General features: G+C 33.8%; 1 protein-coding gene and 1 pseudogene across 3 annotated transcripts; one reads left to right on the top strand and one right to left on the bottom strand.

Moving 5' to 3' along the window:
- The first annotated feature begins 608 nt into the window (after positions 1-608).
- On the top strand, positions 609-7370 carry LOC146927562 (uncharacterized; annotated as a pseudogene).
- Positions 7371-12350: 4980 nt separating this feature from the next.
- Positions 12351-19193, bottom strand: LOC146927561 (immune-associated nucleotide-binding protein 9-like). 3 transcript variants are annotated; one of them, XM_085700838.1, is made up of 7 exons: positions 19137-19193; positions 18367-18913; positions 17097-17370; positions 15849-16126; positions 14985-15149; positions 14764-14898; positions 12351-12709 (listed from the first exon to the last, which is right to left on the bottom strand). In XM_085700838.1, exons 3-7 carry the CDS (start codon positions 17353-17355, stop codon positions 12509-12511), a joined length of 1038 nt encoding a protein of 345 aa, XP_085556964.1. In that variant the 5' UTR covers positions 17356-17370; positions 18367-18913; positions 19137-19193; the 3' UTR covers positions 12351-12508. The 3 variants fall into 3 exon arrangements, with proteins under 3 accessions (XP_085556964.1, XP_085556965.1, XP_085556963.1); XM_085700839.1 differs by having other exon boundaries at positions 18490-18913; XM_085700837.1 differs by lacking the exon at positions 18367-18913.
- Between the last annotated feature and the right edge of the window lie 4549 nt (positions 19194-23742).

The following is a 23742-nucleotide window of genomic DNA, read 5'->3' as shown; positions in this document are numbered from 1 at the left end:
CCTGCATCAAAAGTTCACTTAGAATTTCTTAACAACTTTCATATCTTAGAAATTCTAGAGTCTTAAGAGTCTGTATCTGATTTGTATTGTGAACACCACTGATTGTATATTAAGTGTTCAACCTCAAACATTTTTCTTTGTAATTCTGTTTGAATAGAAGTCTCTTGCAGTTGTGCTTGAGCATAGGAAGTCTCTTGATTGTGTTCAGGAGCATAGGAAATCTCTTGCAGTTGTGCTTGAGTAGTTTGAAGTCTCTTACTAGTTTTAGCAGTGAGCATTTGTAATCATATATTACATTTTTAGTGAACTCTCCTTGGAAGTGCAAGGGGGACATGACTACTTTCGGTTTGTGGAAGGAACCAGTATAATTTCTTTGTGTCTTTCTTCTCTCTCTCTGTTTTATCAGCTACATTTAGATCCTCAACATTACTTCAGAAGTGGAATTCTATCTGCTTCTGATCAGTAGTTTCAGCTTAGAAGAAAACGAAGAAAAAGCAAACATAATTCAACCCCCCTTCTTGTGTTTTTATCACCTTCAATTGGTGTCTAGAGCTTTGGTCTGTTGTCTTAACACTTAAATGTGTAACAGAAAAAGATATGAGAAAAACATGTCTGGTGAAGGCTCTGCTTCTGGATCTGGGAACAAAAATGTTGTTCCATATGATTATGGTAACAACAAGAAATCTGACTCTGGAAAAGTTCCTAAGTTTAATGGAGATCTTGAAGAATTCTCTTGGTGGAAAACCAACTTCTACAGTTATGTCATGGGTTTAGATGAAGAACTATGGGGTATTCTAGAAGACGGTGTTGGTGACTTAGTCCTTGATGAAGAAGGAGCTGCTATTAATAGAAAGAAATATACTCCTACTCAGAAAAAACTCTACAAGAAGCATCACACGATCAGAGGAGCACTTGTCACTGCTATACCTAAAGTAGAGTATATGAAGATGAGTGACAAATCTACTGCTAAGGCAATGTTTGCTTCTCTTTGTGCAAACTATGAAGGCAGCAATAAAGTCAGAGAAGCAAAGGCTCTTATGCTTGTTCATCAGTATGAGTTGTTCAAGATGAAGGATGATGAAAGTATTGAGGAAATGTACTCAAGATTTCAAACCCTAGTATCTGGACTGCAAATACTAAAGAAAATTTATGTTGCTTCTGATCATGTGAGTAAGATACTAAGAAGCTTACCTGGTAGATGGAGACCTAAGGTTACTGCTATTGAGGAAGCTAAAGATTTAAACACTTTAAGTATTGAAGATCTTGTTAGTTCTCTCAAGGTTCATGCGATAAGTCTAAATGAACATGAGCCTGCTAAGAAGAGTAAATCTATTGCTCTATCATCTAAAGGGAAGTCATCAAAATCTCTTAAGGTTATTGAATCTGAAGAAGAGTTACCTGATGGAGACTCTGATGAGGATCCTACTGAGAAGATGGCTATGCTTTCCAACAAGCTTGAGTATCTGGCAAGGAAGAACATGAAGTTTCTGAGTAAGAGAGGTGGTTACAAGAACTTCAAGAAAGAAGATCAGAAGGGATGCTTCAACTGTAAGAAGCCTAGACATTTCATTGTTGATTGCCCTAATCTTCAGAAGGAGAAATCAAATGACAAGTCAAAGAAGTCAAGTTTCAACTCGAGGAAATTCATAAAGCAGACTAAGAAGAGTTTAATGGAAACCTGGGAAGATTTAGATAGTGAATCTGGTTCTGAAAAGGAAGAAGCTGGAGATGAAGCAAATGTAGCTATGGGGTTAGTGGCTACAGTGACTTCAGAAGCAGAACCTGACTCAGACTCTGAAGATGAAAATGAGGAATATTTTAAAATTCCCAGAGAAGAACTTATTGAGTCTCTTAAAGAACTCCTTACACACTTTGAACTTAGAACCAATGAGTTGAAAGATTTAAAAGAAAGATATGTTGATTTAATGAAACAACAAGAATCAACTCTATTGGATCTGAAAGCTTCTGAAGAACGACTTAAAGGCTTTGACTTAATCTGTAAAACTCATGAAGAGAAGCCCAAGTTTCTGTGTCAGAAGCTACAAGAAAAGTGTAAAGGAAAATCTTTAAGTAAACATGAAATTGCTCTTGAGGATTTTATTATATCCGGTATTGACAGAAGCAAAGTTGCTTCAATGATTTATAGCATTTACAGAAACAATGGTAAAGGGATTGGATTTTCAGGAGGGAAACCTAATGAAATCAGTCTTAAAGCATGTTGTGAATGCATCAAGGAAGGATTGAAAACCTTCTTTGTACCTGAAGGTGCTAAGTTTGAAACTGTAGTTAAGTCAGAACCTGAAGCTTCCAGATCTAAGGTTATGATTACTTAAAAGCCAAAGAACTCTAAGCCAAAAGGAATGAAAAACTCTGATTCTAAGACTTCACAGATCAAGATTCTGAAGAGATCAGAACCTGTTCCTCAGAGTCTGTTGAAACCTGAATCTGAAGTCCTGAAGTCTAAGTTTCAGAAGAACAAAATAGTTATTACTTCTGGGGAATCAAAACCAAAAGGTGTTAAACCTAAAGTAATGATTAATCAGAAGCTATCAAACTTACAGCACAAGGTACAAGAAGTGAAGAGTAAAACTTTCAGTACTAACCTCAAAGGACCCATAAAACAATGGGTACCAAAATCTGAAATTGTCAATGCTACAGATATGTCTAAGAGCAAAGGAAAAACAAAAATAATGGTAACTAGACAGCGGTTGCTCAAGGCATATGACAGGAGAGAAGTCTATGTTCCTCACCCTCACAATGAAAGAAGGAGGAAATGTGAAGTTTGGAGGCAACCAGTCTGGCAAGATCATTGGTACAGGAACTATTGGTAACTCCTCTATCTCAATTATTAATGTGTGGTTGGTAGATGGTCTTGAACATAACCTTTTGAGTATCAGTCAGTTTTGTGATAGTGGTTATGATGTGATGTTTGAAAAGACCAACTGCATAGTAATCAACAAAGATAACAAGTCCATAGTATTTAAGGGAAAGAGGATAGAGAATTTCTATAAAATTAACTTCTCTGAATTGGTTGATCAGAAGGTAATTTGCCTTCTATCAGTGAATGATAAGAAATGGATGTGGCACAGAAGGTTGAGACATGCTAACTGGAGATTAATCTCTAAGCTTAGTAAGTTACAACTTGTTAAAGGCCTACCAGACATTGACTATCATTCAGATGCACTTTGTGGTGCATGCCAGAAAGGGAAGATTGTGAAATCATCTTTTAAGACAAAAGACATTGTCTCAACCTCCAGACCCTTAGAATTACTTCATATTGATTTATTTGGACCAGTTAACATTGCATCCCTATATGGAAGTAAATATGGATTAGTTATTGTTGATGATTACAGCATATGGACTTGGGTAAAATTCCTAAAAAGTCAGGATAATTCTTATGATGTATTCAGTAACTTCTGCACTCAAATACAATCATCGAAAGAAATGAAGATTTTAAAAGTAAGAAGTGATCATGGTGGAGAATTTGAAAATGAGACATTTGAAACCTTTTGTGAAAAACATGGAATAGTAAATGAATTCTCTTCTCCTAGAACTCCACAACAAAATGGGGTTGTAGAGAGAAAGAATAGAACTTTACAAGAAATGGCTAGAACCACACCATGACAACCAACCTATTAAACATCCAAAAATCATTGGTTCATACTTAATTCATCATATTATCATGTTCAGAAAGTCACTTGAAAGTTACCTTATCTTAAAACCCCGTTTTGACGAAGTTCATCTATTTTCACCAAAATCGTTTATTTTCAATTTCATCAATAAATTGGGGTTCCATGTTCTTACATGTCATTAAAAACATCCCTACATATCATCTAACATCTTAGTTAATCAATCATAGCATTTTGGTTTCACAAGGTTCACTTATTTCCTCAAAAACTCAAAGTTCATCTCATTTTTAACATGTTTCAAAACCAATTTCAATCCTAATATAAACTAATGTTTACACACTCCTAGAAGTCCAATTATACTTCAATACATTAGGTTTAAGTGTTTGGGAACCATTGGTGTACTTAAAAGTACATAAAAATATGAAAAATCGGGGTTTTCGTACACAGAGGGGTTGGCACGGCCGTACCAACAGGGCAGATGGTCGTGCTACCCAACCACGTGAAAACACACACGGCCACGACATAAGGGCGCACGGTCGTGCCACCTTGACACGGAAAGTGCTGATTTTTCGCTTTTGTGTTTTTGAGCGTAAAATTTCGATTTTCGATCTGTTTTCAATTTCATTTTCGCCAACGCGCCCCAAATTAGACCATTCAAACTATACTTGAAAACATGGTTTTCTAGTTCAAAATAACTTAAAACATCACACCCCAAAATGACTTATATCTCAAAAGTGCTTAAAACGACTTTTGACACAAAAACCCGATTTTCTCCGAAAGGATTCCTCACCAAAACACATTGATTGAAAACTGAAATTCCATTCATTCTAATTCATCTTAGCAACTTCATCACTTCATTCAAATTCATCAAAATCAAACTTCTCCAATTTTAATCCAATTTCACAAAAGTCATAAAAACATCACAACTTAACCACAACAACACATTTATCAAAACCCAATGCATGAATTATTATCATCAACATAACCCAACAGCATTCATAACATATAATCATGATTTCACCAACAATTAACAACAACAAAAACAACATCATTTTTCATCAATTTAAGCTAAAGCTTCAAAGTTATAATTTAAACTTATAACAACAACAAAAATTAGACATCAAGAACAAGTTTACCACAAATTTCACATACTCAAAGTTATTATTCAATTATGAGCACGAAAGCAACATTTAAAATCATCAAAATCATAATTCACACAAAAGCACATGACCCATAAGTCGAAAAAATTAGATTATAACTTATTAGATAAAATAGAACTATCCCCCTTACCTCAAAGCTTCAAAATCTATAATTATGGCTTCACTCTCCCCTCTACCTCCTTAGCTATAGCTTTCCTCTTCTCCAAGTTCTTCCTCTTATCTTTTTCTATATATCTTCCCACTTTCTCTCTCTAGCCTCTCTAACTTTGTTATGAGAATGAAATGTTCTAACCCTAATTTTCCTTCATGAGCTAAGTATATATACTACTCTCCAATGGACTAGGTTACTAACATTTGTAATGGGCCTAAACTCTTAATAATATATTCTAGAAAGTTACTACTCTTTAACTTGCTAAAATATCGAATAATTACCGTCTCTAAGGAATTACCTCAACTCGCTAGTAACTTAGTAAAAATAATTATTCTCACTAAAGTGCTAAAAATAACCTTCCCGATAAATTGCTAATTTACCCTTACTCACCAAATGACCAAAATACCCTTAGCCTCCAAAATGACTAAAATACCCTTATAGGCCAAAATTCCACTGATCCCAAATCAAATACACACAAAGACAATTAAGCACGTGTAAATACATATAATAAATAAATAAAATAATTCTAACTAAAAACGGGTTGTTACAGATAGTATGAACTATTTTATCTAAGCATGTCCTGCTTCCATAGAAGTGGTAAGCTATTCAAGTCTTGCCATGGAATGGATGATAATCTAAGGAACCTCTTCGGAAAGGTATGTCTCTAAAAAAACTTGAGCAAATTAATGATTTGAGTTATTTTGTTACTTGAGGACAAGCAACGGTTTAAATTTTGGTTTGTGATGACAGGTCATCTTACGTTATTTTGAGTATGTTTCTCTATTCCTTTTGCTCGATTTATTTTTTGCTGGCATCAACTATTCACCTTCTCAAATATCTTTGATTGATTTTTTTTGTTATATGACAAAAGGGGGGAAGGTTATTTGATATAGCGGGAGCTTATCTTTGATTGATTTTTTTTGTTATATGACAAAAGGGGGGAAGGTTATTTGATATAGCGGGAGCTTATTTTCATAATTTTTTTTAGGAGATTGCCTTTGTAACAAGTTTAAAAGATGGTGTTATATTTCAAAAACTCTTGCACTGTCTTAGTGGAGGCTTATTAGCTTAATCCCCTGATAAACTTTAAACCACAACTGTACTCAACTGTCACTCTTCAACACCATCTACATAAGACAATATTGAATGCAACAAATTCTGCACGATCAACTCCCATTCATCTCTCTCATCCAATGAATATTACGAATTTCCTCACCACCCCACTCTAAAATAATTTAAAGGTATTTAATTTTAAAAATAATACTTTATGGAGCTGAACAAAGAAATGAAATAATTTGGCAATATAGACGATGCAACCTGAAAGAATACAAGATGATCTCCATAGATATCATAGTATTTTAATATTGGTTTATTGCATGTTTGATCCCTTATGTTTATTTTAGGTTTTAAGTTGGTCCCTTATATTTTAAAAGTTTCAAGTTGGTCTATTACGTTATAAAGTTTTCAAGTTAATCAAAAATGTTACTCACGTTGGAATAAGTTAGTCTCTTCCGCAACATGATATTGAGTTTTAATAAAACAAAAAAATTAAAAAAATGTTTTAAAACTGATTTTCTAAATAAGATAAATTCCATCACCCACTTTGTTAACCCAAATCTTTATACGATCAAGTGATGGAAGAGACTAACTTATTCAAATGTGAGTAACGTTATGAACCACTTGAAACTTTTAAAACATAAGGGACCAACTTGAAGCTTCTAAAACATAAAGGACCAAGTTGAAACCTAAAATAAACATAAGGGACCAAACATGCAATTAAGCCTTTAATATTTGATTTATATGACTTTTGGCTCTCTTTCTCTTTTCTATAGCAGAAAACCTAGCCTCCCCCAAATTCAAACTTCCATTCCACCTCCACCAAACGGTTCAAGGTGTAGCTTCAACAGTGGTGGTGCGATGAGACTCTTTTCCGCATCACCCCCTCACCAATCTCTCAACGCTAGATTTGTCGTCGTTTCTCTTTATCAGAATTGGTACTTTGGTCTTTTGTTTGGTTGGTGAAACCCGTAAGAGTCAGGTTCATGCAAATATGCGCCGGCGGAGACATCTTGTTTTATTGTTGTTCTTTAACTACGGTCGATCTGTTTTCTGCTGACAGTTTGTTTCTCGGTACGATATGGCAAACTGTTGTTACAACGTCGTCCATGGCGGCGGTCATCCACTGTTTTCTTATAAACCTGTTGTAGCTAACTTCAACATCAGGGTCGGTTCTTTCTCCAAAGGCATAGCCCACAACTGCCTCTTCTTGGCGGTGGGTGATGGTTTGTGTTGATCGAAACATTGGTTGTTATAGTTGATCTATTCGCCGGTGTATCTGTTGAATACCCTTTTACGGGTTTGGTTTCTGATGATATGCGTTTAACGCGTGGTTATGTTCTCCCAAGATCATCCTTTGCTTGGTTCTCATGATTTGCTTAATAACATGTTTTCTAGTCTAGAAATGGCCATGTCTTGTCCGTCGTTGCTGCGTGTGGTGAGTTCGGGTGTTAACGTGTTGGCGGTGCTCGTGGTGCTCAGACTCGTTGATTGACCATCCCTCGTTCTGGCCTTCAATTGGTTTTGAGTTGCTTTCTGTTGGATTTGGCTAGAAATGGCCATGAAGTTTACGGTCGCAGCACGATGAGTTGCAGGCATGGGGTTCTATATTCGTGTTGGCGGTCGAATCTACTTGGGGGAGGTTTCAAAATCCTAATCAATCTACTTGTTTGATGTTGGATTGTTTAGCTTGAGAGAGACGTTATGCTTGTTGTTGTTGCAAGGAGTTGTTTGTTCTTGGATCCAATTCATGTTGACGGTTGGTCCATAGACCGCACTTTAGACATCTACTAGTGTTGTTTTTATTTTTTGTATCACCTGATTGGGTTGACATACACTTTGTGTGGATTTACTAAGTTAGATTTATGTCCCCCAATTTTTTTTTTTGTATTTCTTTTTTCCTTTTTTTAATAGTATATATGAGCACCTGGCAATGACTGAAATCTACAAGACGTCCCAACTTAGTTGGAATGTCTTCTATTCCTTTCTTAAGTCATTGTGCTCTTGATTTATAAAAAATAAAAAAAAATATTAGATGACTTTTTTCTTAAAATTGATAAAGAAACTTGCGATTTATTTCATTTATTTTATTTTTCTCTTCCCTTCCCTGCAAATCTCATAATATTTGATTATTGAACTTAAAGTTAAAAAAATGAGCTTTAGAAATTAAGTTTAAGTTGTTCGGTAAATTTTGTTTTTGATTTCAAAATCTATTTTATGTTAAAGTGTTTGATAACATTTTTAAACAAAATGAATTTATTTTAAGAAAGTTCATATTTCATAATAAATTATGATAAATAAATAAATATTTTTAAAATGAAAAAAAATTATAAAAATATTATATATAAAGAGGTGAATAAGATTTATAAAAATTCATACATTATGATTAAGTAATTTTTGAAGATATTTCGTAAATGATTATGACTTTTTTTCTTTTTTGGATGAAAATGCCTTGTTATGATCTAACTATTAAAATATTTAAAAATGAAAAAAAAAACCTTATATATATATATATATATATATATATATATATATATATATATATATATATATATATATTACTAAACTACATAATATTTTTTAAAATTTAAAAACCTATAAATGCTTATATTCAAACGTTCAGTAAAATATTTTAGAAAATAGAGATCATTTTATGAGAATGTAAATTATACTAAAAAGCCTGAATAAATAATTCTTGATTATCTTTCAAAAGAAAAAATCTTGATTAAATATATAAAGAATGGACCTATATAAATTTATATCACAATATTTCTTTAAAAGAGCACGTCATGAGTAGTATACCATTCCTTTAAAAAAGATAGTATACCATTGTCAATAAAAAGTACCACGATGCCGAATTATGAATAGTAATTTTTATAACTAATTTGTTAATACGGTTAATAAAAAAAATAACCATTTTTTAACCCAAACAAATTATAGCAATTAAAAAAATGGTTAAAACAAACAAAAAGCAAAAAACAATAATTGTAGAGCACGTGCATGCCGTAAGAAAAATCAAATAAAATGAAACTAAAATGTGCTCAGTGGGATTCGAAGGGGAAAACATATAAAACAAGTTGCCGAGAATTCTTAGAAGTAGGTTTCAACTGCTTTAACAAAAAGTTCTTTATTTGTGTATTTTACGCAAAAAATAAGCAACTTTTTATATTAAGTGCTTCTCAAGAAATATGTTTGGCCCAACTTCTCCTTTTATGGTGTAGAAAAGTCAAAAATAAGACAGGCCAAATGCTACCTTTAACTAAGAATCTATTTTTTTAGGAAGAATCAATTGATGTTAAATTAGAAAAAAAAAACAAAATACCTTTTGGCTAAAAATAAAGACAAATTTTACGCTTCTCTTACTTATTCCAGAATAATAATAAAAAAAAATTTGTGGTGGCCGAGGTTCGAACCCGGCATTGTCCAAACCAACCGAGCTAAACTCACGAGTACAGAATAATAATAACTAATCACAAACGTATGGGACACAAACCTTAACTATTCGATCAATAATAAAAATACCTATTACTTCCTCAAACAATAAAAATAACAATACCTATTATTTTTATTCTATACATTTCTCACGCGCTTTTTTTTATGAAAATATCTTTTGTTCGGGTCATTAATCCAAACTTTTTTTTACAAATTTTCATATTATAAAATTCAAAATATGTTTATATATAAGCAACAATTAAAATTTTTATCATTTCAGTGGTTTTGAATTTTGTTTTTAAAACAACCAAAGAATAAAGTAAAAATGATAAAACATGACAAATAAAATCAAAAAATTAATAAAATACCAACAAAATATTCTAAAAATCAAATAATGCAAATGCAATTTTTTTTTTGGATTTTTCTAAGGGTATGAAAAAATTTAAAAAAATGAAAAAATAAGTCTAAGCGATGAAATTTTGGATTTTGAGGCATTTTCTAAGAGTGCGCAACCAAAGAAGTCATTTCTATGGGAGTCATGTTCCTTAATCTTTTTTCAAGTTATGGGCAAGTTTTGAAGCAATCTAATCAAGTAGCTTGCAAACCGGATTTTATAATGGTTAGAATAGGGATTAGAATGATTAGTATGGTTTTTAAACTGGTTATTCATATCACAAGCAGACTAGGTGTTTGCGCTAATACAATTCAAATTATATAATATGAATTTGTTTACCCCTGAATTTTTGGCACAAGAGGAGTTATAGGGGTAATTCAGATTTTATAATCTTGAAAAAACAAGGAACATGCCCTACTATTTGGTGTGCTCGGATTATAAAATCCAAAACACATATGTTATGAATTAATAATTCGAATTGGTGGAAAAAAAAATCATTTTTCCACCCAAAAGTAGAGGAAAAACTATTTACAGATTATATAATCAAAAAATGCTCAAAAGCATTTTCGGAAAACTGAAATGGCACGTGAGAAACGATAGGATAAAAAAAGTAAATGTCATCCCCGTGAGCTTAGTTCAAGTGGTAGGATATTGAATATTATATGCAGAAGCCGGAGTTCGAACCCTGAACACTCCACTTCTCCACAATTAAATTGTGTGAGTTCTAGCCACTAGGCTACTTGACCAAAAAATAAATAAAATAAATGCCAAAAAAAAATGTGTCTCACAGGTTTTTCAACGGTGGTGTAAACATCATATTTTATTGAGTAAATTACACTCACCTCCCCTCAAAGATGTTTGAATTACACTCATCTTCCCTCTTATGTTATAATATACACTCCCCTCCCCTCTTATTCAAAACATATTAGAAAACTTTTCACTCCCCTCCCCTAAGAGAAGCTTGAATTACATTCCCCTCCCCTCTTGTGTTAAAATCTAGAGTAAATTACACTCCCCTCCCCTCAAAGATGCTTGAATTACACTCCCCTCCCCTCTTATGTTAAAATATATACACTCCCCTCCCCTCTTATTCAAAACATATTAGAAATTTTTTCACTCCTCTCCCCTAAGAGAAGCTTGAATTACATTCCCCTCCCCCCTTATGTTAAAATCTACATTTTACTCCCTCAATATTTACTTTTTATTTCTAATAATCTAGAAAAATAATAACAATCTAACACACTTCGAAAAAAATAGTATTGCGGGTCTACTTTAATATAATAAAAAATTGAATACATATTTTTCGCTATTTTTTTATTCACAATTTCATTAACATGTAGTTTTAAACCCTATTACAAAATATGTATGAAAGAACCCAAAATAAAATTAAAATATGTGAAAAATTACTAAAGACAATAAAGCATGATTATTTAAAAGTTAATTTTATACTATAAATTATCAAATCAATAGGAAAATATTTAAATTTAATTATCATTGTCATTTAAATTATAAAGAAATGAATTAATTTTTCTTAAATGATGATTCAAAATTAATATATATATCATAAAAATATTTATTTATGTTAAAATAGATTAAAGTGTAATGCATATTTAATTATTAAGGATGAGGGTTGTAATTCAAGCATCTTATAAGGGAGGAGAGTATAAATTTAATTTTTCAAGGGAGGAGAGTGTATATTTGAACATAAGAGGGGAGGGGGGTGTAATTCAAGCATCTTTGAGGGGAAGGGAGTGTAATTTACTCTATCTTATTTGTACACTGACCATATTTGAAAGGGTAACAGAATTTTTAATTAAATATCAATCAAATGATTATTATTATTTAAGCCCCCGTAGATGGATTGAATTCCTTTGGAGTCAAAGTAAAAATAATAAAGAAAATATTAAATCTTTAAAATGAGAGTTTTGAAACACATTCCATTACTACACGTTCGAGAGGTTAATCTTTATAGTTAAAAGTAGAAGATACACAGTTTACACCAAAAATACATAAATTATTTTGCTACTTTTCTCAGACTAAACTTTATTAAAGTACTTAATCCTTACAACTTCGGTGACTCACAATAATTCACTAAATTACTTAAGCATTATCGATTCTTAACATGAATAAATAGATTTTTGTTGTAGACAATGGCCACTTACATTGTTAATTTATCCATGTTTTACTAAATCTAGCTTCATTATACCTCATTTCCATGTTAAAAAAGTTCCAATTACCCTAGCTTTAGCACTGCCATATTCTTTCGTAACATTTTATTGAAAAAAAAAAATAAGAAGGAATAAGATGGGAAATTCTAACTTACAGCATTCAAAAAAGTTAACCAAGCAATTGAGTTCTAATGGTTAATAAACTCCACCAAATGAAGAATCATTTCAGAGAACCTGAGTTCGATTCTGGTGTGGAAAATTTTTTGGCCAGGTTATACCTACCTCATGACCAAATGTTGGATTACACTAACGGGTTAACACATAAAAAAACCTAACCAATCAATGGCAAGAAAAAAAAAATAGTAGAAAAGGTCTTTAATGCATAATGTCAACACAATCAAAATAAGTGTTCAGTGGTCACAGCATTTATACAAAAGCACTAACAAACGCAATCAAGATTTCATAATCCGGAAGAAAATTTAAACAAATCTTCGAAAGTTTGAAGTAGCGCTACAAGATCATAGAATGGTACAACCCTTGCCACCTCGCTTGCAGAGTTCTTCATGCGCCTCCTCAAGATGCTTCCTTAGTTCTCGTATTTCATCGTTTGATTTCTCTTGAGCCAACTTTGCATTGTCTTCTGCTTTTAATCTTGCAGCTTGCTCTTCTTTCAGTTGTTCCTCAAGCCTTGTAGTTGCCTCCTTCAACTTTGACTCAATCTACAAAACCATATAATTGATCAAACACAAAAATACTAGGGGAAATATTCAACTATGTAAGATAATATATCATATTCTGTCATGAGAATATTTAGAGGCTAAGATTCCAAATAAAGTTCAAGCTTATAATAATACACATATTTTCGACAATAACATCAAACTGATTTAGCAATTTACTTCATATACTTCATAAGCAATTTACTTCTCCTGCTAAGAGGGCTTACAGCTGCACATACAAGCCTCCTTTTTTGATAAAATCTAAAACAAAATCATATCAGACTAACATTGTAAATTTTCTTGTGTAATCTTAGCAACATTCTACTTATTAGAAATTACAATCTGTTGCAATTTAATTTTAAACTTGGGTTAAATATGTTTTTGGTCCCTATAAAATTGCGACCTTCTAAGTTTAGTCCTTACTTAATTTTAATAGCTTTTTTAATCCCTACAAAAAAAAAAAATTACTTATAATTTTAGTCCCTGCTAAAATAAATTTTGTTTAATTATCCTTAAACTCTTAAATTTTTTAACGATTCTTTTTATACAAGTTTAGAACACTATGAAAGGTTCATTTACTAAAATCTATAATTTTTTAACATGAAATAAATTAAATATGAATTTTTTAAAACGACAGAAGTTTAAGATATAAGTAACAAAAATATGGACGTAGAAATCAAATTTTTGCGATATTTTTTTCGGATGACCTTTTAATAACGTTCTTAACACGCCTGTAAAAAATTGTTGAAAAACTTAAGAGTTTAAGCATAAATTAAACAAATTTGGATTGAGTAAGGACTAATATTGAGTGTAGAATTTTTTTGCAGGGATTAAAAATGCTATTAAAATTAAGTAAGGACTAAACTTACAAGGTCGCAATTTTGTAGGGACCAAAAACATAATTAACCCTTTAAACTTTGATGTTCAAATATAATTTATTCTTGGCACCTTCCCCCACCCAACTTGCAGTTTTCATAACTCATATTACAAACTCATGGAATCAGGCTCACATACTCAATTGTATCAATTCCTGCATTTTGATCCCTAATGCACGGATTGGGATTCTCTCCTGTGAAAACTACACAGGAGGAGGTCCAGTTTCAATCATGACCATTCAATTGGTCTTTATTGCTTTTTAATGAACACTGGTCAACTAAATCAATGGCTTGGATTCCACAGGACCCTCCAGTGACTGGAGAGGATCCCTGCCCCTAATGCACATTTCAATATGTCACACCATACCATAAATGGGTCCTCTTACCATCTCAGCCCAAAGTGAATTAATTTTGTTAGATATTCAATTTTCACATTAATTAGGAAGGAGTTGGTTGAGTTGAGTAAAAGAATAACATATGTTCAACACCTTGAGATTTATGATCAAGATGTGATGCCAAACTAGGTTTGACAATTTATTGCTTAACCAATTGATCAAGATCTACTTGCATTTTGATCAGGATCTATTTGCAAAAGACACCTTCCCAATACAATTTCCCCTACCTAGCTATCAAAGGTTCTGACTCCTACAGGAAGCGCAAATAACTAATCTACTAATCTCATTGTTTAATCCTTGTGGAAGATACCCTCCATAATTATTTTCCTTATTAAAAGTTGGTCCGTACATACAAAAATGGAAACAGCACACACGCCCAAAAATGGAAGCACGTGTCTATTTAATGTCTGTTACAAATTCACAAGGCCATTGGACCTATGAACCAAGAAATGGAAAAAGAATATAGTCGCCCATTACTTAATTACTGATATTGAACGAGCTTTAAGCAAAATTAGATCCTAAGTGACATCAAGTCAAAACACCAATAATAGCTAACAGCAATGAATGCAACTAATTGGTAAGTTCAAACTTATGCAATTGTTGTTTTAATTAACTTAAACTTTCTTATTAAGTTAGTATGCACCATGCAGTAATGCATGTATATATCTACTATACAAATTTCCAAAAAATATTAAAAAAATAAAATGTCACTACGTGAGAAAATTGAGTTAAATAACATCGAAATGAAATGACGATGAATATTGAAAAATATAGACATAAAACGTACCATCTCAGTAATATGTTTTAGCTGCTCCTCATATGTTTGCTGCATATGCTTTTTAAGCTCTGATATTTCTTCTTTTGAATGTTCTTCCAAGGAATCAATCTTTCTTTGCCCGCTATGCAGTTTCATTGCTCCTTTCTGCAATAAATATATGAATTCACTGATATCATGATACTTTTCCAAGATTAAAGAAACAAGATAGTGAAACTTGCAAAAACCTCCACCTTTAGTTTTGCAAATAACTCATCTGTATAAGGTTGCCCGCCATTCTGTGATACTATCAAGTTTACAAACGAGAGAAGTTGTTGAACTTGTCCAGATCGCTTCTTTTCGTCCTTAGTCTTGTTGTCAAAGAGAACACAACGATTCCCACACAAAGAGAGGATTCGCTACAATATTATTAAAGCCAATTAAAGATCAACAAAATTATTAATTTTTCTATAGAGGTTCAGCAGATAAACTTTCCTATAATTCTAGATACTCAAGCAACATACATAAAAATATGCAGCATTACCAATTATAACAACATGCAAACAGAGTAAGTTTAACATTCTGAAAAAGAATGTTTATGCTGCTAAACTATCCTAATTTTTTCCAGATAAAATAAGGAAGGCATTAACAAATACGAGAGAAAAATGACAGGGGTACAAAATATGATGCTTTTCCATAAGATTACAAGATAGAAGAGCAAAACAACCAAGAAAGGCTAATAACCTACATAGAGTTCATTTGTCCTTCTGTGTATCACTGTTTTAAATCTCCAAATGGTTCAAATGGGAATTTAAATTTGTTTATAAGCTTATCCAGAAAAAACATATATCACAAAGGGGCATATTTTAAAGGTTATCCAAATGCGTAAGAAGACATATTAGTGATTCGTATCAATAAAGGAGGGAGTTCAAGAAGGCATAATAAAGTTTTATGTTATCCTTTTATTAAGAGTATTAATACATTGTATGTTTGTGCAATGCAAATATATTCAATGCTTAAATTTTTCACAAACAGTTAAATGCTTCAATGAAAAAAAAATAATCCATGGAATAAAAAAAGAAATAGCGATTAATCTAAACTATAATACTAATAAATACCTTCAAAGATTCTGGACATTCACGACCTAAATAGTCGTCAAGTGTATCTTCATCGTCTTCTAACCCATCCCCTCCCGTGAAGACCACAATCATATAGTCAACAATCTTGCTTCCAAATAATGTCTGCAAGCTGCGTAGAGCATTTTCTTCTTCCTCACTAAATCGTGATCTAACAGATAACACCACAAGGATGGCATGGATACCATCCATGGCAAAGTCAATGCACTTGGCTATTTCTTTCCCAATAAACTCAGATCCAGCAGAAACTTCAAATAATCCTGTAAAACTTTTCAGGTTAAAGCGACACAAACTTTTCAAGAAGTAGAAGGAAATAATTAAGTAATCACAATCAACATGCACTTCATAACTCATTCAAAGCCATAGGTGTTACGTGTTTCAGGTCATATAAATCAATCCTTGTGAATAAAAACAAAAAGGCCAACCCGGTGCACTAAAGCTCCCGCATACGCAGGGTCCGGGAAGGGGTCCCACCATATTTGGTGTATTGTACGCAGCCTTACCATGTTTTTACACAAGAGGCTGCTTCCAGCACTTGAACCCATGACCTTTCAGTCACATGACAACAACTTTACCAGTTGCGCCAAGGTTACCCCTCAAATCAATCCTTGTGAATGACATTCCAAAAAACATCATGCCAAGAATATTATTCTAGGGCATTATTGAAAAAAAATGTTTGCCAAATCTGTAAAGCTCCTTTAAACTTTTTCAAAAAGAAGATCCACACATCAAATTTCATTCCCATCTCACAAAATCTACTTTACCAACAACCCAACCTCTCCTTTGATAATAAAAATCATCGGAATGTTTAAGTTAATTCTGTTCAAAACAATTCAATCTTGTAAGAAACATGAAAATCATCTCCTTTGTGTGTAAAGGGTTTTGAAGGAATGGGAATGGAGTGCTTATGATAAGTTGCCCCTCAGTTTAAACTCGACTAATCATCATGTAGTCTAACATTTCATCCTACAAAACACAGATATGGACACCAAAAACGAGATGGAGTGCTTATGACAAGTTGTCCCTCAAAAGTTCAAACATTGTTTTATTTCCAGGGTTCAAACTAGACTAATCATCATGTCTACTCTAACATTTCATCCTACGAAGCACTAACACAAACGCGGATGCCAAAAACAACAGACACCGGTAAAAATTGAGATAATTTAAAATAAAATAAAAACTACGGTTTCAATTAGTAACTCTCCATAGCCTAAGTTGGCTTGTATTTACCTGGAGTGTCAATAACATTGACAATTTGTCCATCACTCAACTCAGCAGTCTGCATTTCACAAGAGGAAGTGACACCGGACGAGCTAGCCCTAGACTTAAAGACCTTTTTCCCAAGAATACTATTACCGGTTGCACTCTTCCCATTGCCAGTACGTCCAACCAAAACCACTGTCCGAGCTTCATTAGCTGAAATCTGAACCTCGCTAGCTGATCCAGCTGACGCCAATTCCCAATCATCTTCAACATAGCTTCCCCCCATCACAAATCCAAATCACTGAAAAGAAATTAAAAAAAAAAAAAAATATAATCATTAAGCTGTTATGATGACACTAATCAATATGGAAATTTCAATAATCAGTGTGCAGAAATAGTAACTAGTCGATCAAATCAAACCAATAAATAACAAAATTAACCAAAATTTGTTAAATTAAAGGCTCTTAAGCACGGATGGAGACATGGACACGACACGGAAAGCTATAAAATTTTGAAAAAATGACAGCTCAATGTAACTACATGTGTTGTGTCAGTGTAGGACAATGGACACGCCTTTGATCAGAATTGTCCATGCTACAGAAATAAGATTTTGTTGTTGTTAGGTTATAGTTACAGTTAACAATATGAAAATTTCAAGTATCAGGATGTAGATTTAGTAACTAGCTACGAATCAAGGACACAAACACACACAGACACAGAAGATACTGCTTCTAAATAACGGTCGCGGTCGCGCTAAGGTTGTCGCGATTTCGGCCGGACGTTGCGATACAAATAACGGTCTTCGCGGTGTGAATTAATCAAAACATTTCACAAAACATATTAAAACTATTTATATTATCATATAATGTATAATAACTTAGATTAATACTTTTTGTTCAAAAAAAAAAAACTTAGATTAATACTTTTTTCCCATAATTATAACATGTTTAAAATAAATATAATAATAAAAATAAACTACATTTAGTAAAGATAGAATGTTTGACAGATTGAAAAGAAATTAACTAATAAATAACTACTCATAGCATATCTTTAAAATTACCTTGAACTTAAATAAGAGATGAATGCACACTTTTTTTTTAAGTTTAATAAATAAATATATGAATAAACAAATAAACCATCTAAAAGTAATTATTAATTATTATTATTCTTAATTTATTATTATTAAATGAAGAGTGATGCTGTGCGCATACATGTGTGTATTGGTAACCAAGTGATAACAAACCTTATTCACTCAAAAAAAAAAAAAAAAAAAAAATACTTATCACTTATCACAAACCTGAACAAAGAGAATGAACAAAAGAACGCAACACCAGAATCGCAAATCGCAAGCAGGAAGGAAGGAACAAAGAATCACACAACACTAGAAGAGTAAAAAAGATAAGATTGAGATTTGAGATGCCTGGTACAAAAGATAAGATTCAGATTCCTTCTTCTCCTGTTCTTATATTCTTGTGCTTTCTTTTTTAATATGAGATTCGATTCCTTTTCTCCTGTTCAAATTACTGAATTTTCAAGTCTGAACGGAGTTCGTAACGGTGTTTCACAGCCGTAACGGCGATTTTGATTTTGCAGTGATTTTTGTTCTCGACGTGAAAAGGTCCAAAAACGGTCACGGTGGCTGCCGATACATTTGTAACGGCCGCAATCCCGGTACAGGTTCGTTTTTTGAAACCTTGCTGCTGACACGTAGCCGCCGATGATAATTTGAGAAAGTTATATAATTGAAAGTAATCACATGTGTCGGACACGCCTTTGATCAGAAGTGTAAAAAAATTGTTGAATAAGATTTTGTTGTTAGTTACAGTGAAGAAAGACGATGAACCCTAAAAAGAGTCGAGAAATACAAGTTACAAATAGAGTTCATATAATGAAACAGAACCGATATAGCGATGCAAAAAGACGCGTTATGATGAAGATTACGAGAGATTGAAAAATTGAGTAAGAAAAGATAGAAAGTTGAAGTGTAAAAGATGATGTAGCTAAGAGGAAGAAGAAAACGATGATGATCAATGATTGGTATTCAGAAGAGAAGAATGAGTTTCTAACCTGAAAAGTACGCGCAGTGAACAAGTACAAGTGAAAACAAAACCCAAGCAACACGATAACCCCAACGACTGGTTGAACTTATATATTGGATTGGGACGTAAAATTTTGTTTTTTTGGTACACGTAAGAGATTATTTTAATGATAAAAAAAATAGAAAAGACTCTTTTTTAGGCAAAAGACTTTCGTGTGATTTAATCTATATAAGAGGACTTTTGAGGAATTTTGGGTTTTTTTTTTTGGAAGGAAAAAAAAGTTATATTGTTATGGTTATTAAAAACATTATTATTGCTGTCATTGAAAACGATGAATATAATTTGTTGAGTTTTTTTTTTTTGGTTACATGAGAAAAGAAAAAGAAGAAAAAAGAAAAGAAAAAAAGGGATTACATCCTTACAAAGGACACCCCAAGAGCATCAGCTAGCAAAGCTAATGACAAACTAGAAGGAGGCGTTTGGAGCAAAATTAAAGGATCTACGTTATTAGCTCCCAACTTTGCTAGCACATCTGCACAAGCATTCCCTTCGCGAAGGGTGTGATGAAGCAATATTGACCAATCTTTTGCCATGAAATCTCTAATAATCTCTAGCTCATTCGAATAATGATGAAACTGAGATGTTCCCTCTGTGACAAGTTGAACCACATGCAAGGAATCTGAGAAACACATTACTTTCCTATATCCAGCCTGCCAACACAGTCTGATGCCCACTAAAAGTGCTTGTATTTCTGCATGGAGAATATTAGATAAACCTACACTCCCATAGAAACCAAATTGAAATGTTCCATCATGGTTACGCACCAAGCCACCAAACCCTGCCTTCCCTGGATTAGCAAGAGCACTTCCATCGACATTGAGAATCATGGCATCCTCATCCCCTTTATTCCAACACACCTCACGAATTGCTCGAGTGGAGTGGGAGGTTGGATTTTCAAACGCCTGTTTGGAAACATGTAGCTGAGTAAAGATAGAGGTTATGATCTGGTACTTCACAGGAGTTGTTCCCTCAAAAATAAATTTGTTACGAGAGATCCAAATATTCCACATTATTAATGGAGCTAAAATACCCGCTTCATCCACTAAAGTCGCGAGGATCTTTGAAATATTTTCTAGACCAACCTTGTGACACATCGCTTGAACATCACTAAACCCACAATCAGTCCAAATTTCAACTGAGCGTGGACATAACATTAGACAATGAGAAATAGTTTCATCTTCACTGCAGAAAGGACAAGTAGGAGTTAAAAGTACTCTCCGATGGCACAAGATACTTCTAGTGGGGAGAGACTTATGGCATGTTTGCCATAAGAAAAATTGCACACTTGCTGAGAGATGTAATTTCCAAATCCACGACCAAGATTCTTGAGAAACTTCATTATTATGTTGAGATAAGAGCCAAGTATAGCCATTTTTTGCGGTATATTGACCACTCAGACTAGCACTCCAAACCCAAGTATCTTCCAAGGAATCAACAAAACATGGAACTATATGTTGGATGGATGTAATAATATTAGGAGGCAACAAGGTATGTAAACTTGCAACATTACAAACCTCGCCATCCCACATGTCTCTGATCTTCAAACAAATATCACCTGGAGCAATATCCTGGACCACTTCACATAAAGGTTGCTTCAAAATCCAAGGTCGAAACCAAATATTTGTGTCCCCATCTCCTATTTTGAAGGTGAAACCGTCCTTCAAGAGAAGCAACGCTTTTAAAATTGCTTGCCAAGTTGGTGACCCATTAGTTGCTATATCCAAAAACAAAGCTCCTTCTTTCAAATATTTATCAGTCAACAAAGAAACCCATAATTTATTTTCTGACTGCAATAAGCTCCAAACAAGCTTACCAAGGAGTGCCACATTTTGAAAATGTGCGGTACGAATTCCTAGTCCACCCATTTTCCTAGGTTGAGCCATCTTCTTCCAGCTAACCATGTGCATACCCTTATCATTTGATCCTTTCCAAATAAAGTTCCTCGCTGTTCTATCCAATCTATCACAAACATATTGCGGGAACCACTGAATTTGCATGTTGTAAGAGGGAAGTGAAGTAATAACTGCATTAACCATGGTGACTCTACCTGGTTTGTTTAGAAGTTTTCCTTTCCAAGAAGCCAACTTAGTTGCCACTCTATCATAAGTTTCAAGAAAGTCATCCTTCTTGGTTCGTCCATAACGAAGTTTGAATCCCAAGTATTTCTCTAATCTGTCTGTAAACTTGATTTCAGTAATGGACTCGAGAGACTCCTTAGTACCTCTACACACACCTTTCGAAGCATATGCCCTGGATTTTTCCAGACTAATTTTAAGACCTGAAAAAGAGCAAAAACTTTTCAAAAGGTTCGCAATAAAGTGAGCTTGTGATGGTTTAGCTTTTGCGAACAACAGAACGTCATCTGCAAAGAAGAGGTGAGAGATCTTGGGACCATCCTTGGTAAGATGTAAAGGTTGCCAATTTCCGTCTTGAACTGCTTGAGTAATCATGTCGCCCAATCTTTCCATGCAAAGAACAAAAAGATAGGGGGAGAGCGGGTCTCCTTGCCGGAGACCACGTAAAGGTTTAAATGGCTCTGTCCTACTTCCATTCCAAAGTAGAGAAACTGAGGTTGCAGATATGCTACTCATAATAAGGGAAATAATAAGAGGAGGAAAGTCAAAGTAGTACAAAGTATCTTGAAGAAAATCCCAGTCAACTCTATCATAGGCTTTCTCAAGATCAAGTTTATAAATCACGTCCCCTTTTTTTCTTTTGGACTTTTGCATGTGATAGATAAATTCCTGAAGAATAATAGCATTATCTATTGTTCCTCTTCCCGGGATGAAGCTACTCTGCAAAGGACTCACAATATCATTAAGCATGGGTCTCAAGCGATTCACAAGCACTTTGGAAACTAACTTACACGTCACATTACACAGACTGATAGGTCTAAACTCTTTAAAGGTACGAGGATTATCAACTTTAGGTATCAAAACCATAAGAGATTCTGTTACTTGAGGATCCATATAACCTTGTTCAAAAGCACTCCTCACAAACAACCAGATGTCATCTCCAATATCCTCCCAAAACATCTTGAAGAAAATAGGTTGGAAACCATCTGGACCTGGAGCTTTGTAAGACTTCATACCCATGAGAGCATGGTAAACCTCATGTTTAGTGATGGTGGTTGTAAGCCTTATTTTTTGGTTGCAATTGAGAGGAGTAGAACTCATCATCCTCGGAGGTCGGATCAAGACGTCTTTTGTACAAAAAAGACCTTTGAAAAAACAAAGGGCTTCTTGTCTGAGGATGTCAGTATCAGTGCACCACTCACCAGAGGGAAGAGTAAGACCGTGAACTTTGTTTCTCTTTCTGCGGATAATTGCTTGAGCATGAAAGAAGGAAGTATTCCGACTCCCAAGACGAACCCACTTTTCTCTCGACTTCTGGTACCAAAGTGTCTCTTCTTGAAACAAAATATTCTCATATTCTTGAAGAAGTTTACGTTGCAGAATAAGAAGGGAGGCCGAGTCCACGTGTTCCAAAGAACGTTGTATTCCATGAAGTCTAGCCTCATATTCCCTTTTCTTCTGAAAGATATTTCCAAAAGTTTCTTTATTAAAAACCAAAGATTCATCCTTGACATTCCTAAGAGAAATTGAAATGTTACCTTGATCCTTCTTCCAAGCATTCTTAACAATGGTAGAATAATCTGCATGGGTACACCAAGCTGCTTGAAAACGAAATGGCCTGCCATCTCTAGTTGAAACAACATTACAACAACGTAATAAAATAGGGTTGTGATCAGAATGACGACGAACTAGATGTTCAATAGTTGCCTCGGGAAATTGAAGTCTCCAATTCATATCACTAATACCCCTATCTAACCTCCTTGAGACTAACCGACCTCCTCTACAATTAGCCTGCCAAGTGAACTTACTTCCAAAAAACTCCAAGTCAAGGAGATCACAGTCTGACATGACCTGAGAAAATTTAGAAGCTCTTGTCTGAGAAAAGATTCCCCCACGTTGTTCTGATGGGAGCAAAATATCATTAAAATCCCCCAGTAGCATCCAGGGAAGGGACACATGAGCACGTAGTTCGCGAAGATAGTTCCAAAGTCCTTCTCTAATTGAAATAATGGGACTAGCATAAACACCAGAGAAAACCCATGACACATTGTTACGAGTCACCTTAATTGTAATACATTGACAAAAACATTCCACCACAGAGAAAGAGAAAGGAGAAGTGAGATTCCTCAGGGCCCACAAACCTCCAGCTTGGCCATCTACTTCGACAATTTCAACACTTTCATAACCTTCTCTATCCCAGAAACTCTTTGATTTCTCAAAGCGAGTATGAGTCTCGCTAAGAAAAATAAAGTCCGGTTTAAAGCGTCCTAAAATCTCATGCATATGAGTATGACTTTTGCGATTTGCAAAACCTCTAACATTCCAAGATAAGACAGAAAAATCTTTGAAACTCATCATCATAAACATTGATAAGAGAAAGAAATACACTTACCCATCAAGATAATGGTGTTTCATCCACCATTTCATCAAAATCATCCTCATCACCATTTGTTTCTCGCCCATCTCCATCATGAAGTAAATTCATGTTATTGTCTGTCT

This window comes from Medicago sativa, chromosome 4 (assembly GCF_051527215.1).
Source record: "Medicago sativa cultivar Bolivia chromosome 4, Bolivia_mono, whole genome shotgun sequence".
In the NCBI taxonomy this organism is placed as follows: Eukaryota; Viridiplantae; Streptophyta; class Magnoliopsida; order Fabales; family Fabaceae; genus Medicago; species Medicago sativa.
The sequence above is the reverse complement of the archived record's forward strand: the minus strand, read 5'-3'. Positions and strand labels throughout refer to the sequence as shown.

Excerpts from the sequence above, each read along its gene's own strand:
- LOC146927561 (XM_085700838.1), bottom strand. The coding sequence starts at position 17,355 with ATGGGGGGAAGCTATGTTGAAGATGATTGGGAATTGGCGTCAGCTGGA. Across the intron at positions 15,150-15,848 it reads AATGTCCAGAATCTTTGAAG|CGAATCCTCTCTTTGTGTGG; the intron begins GTATTTATTAGT and ends ATAATATTGTAG. Across the intron at positions 12,710-14,763 it reads TAAAACATATTACTGAGATG|ATTGAGTCAAAGTTGAAGGA; the intron begins GTACGTTTTATG and ends ATGGTTTTGTAG.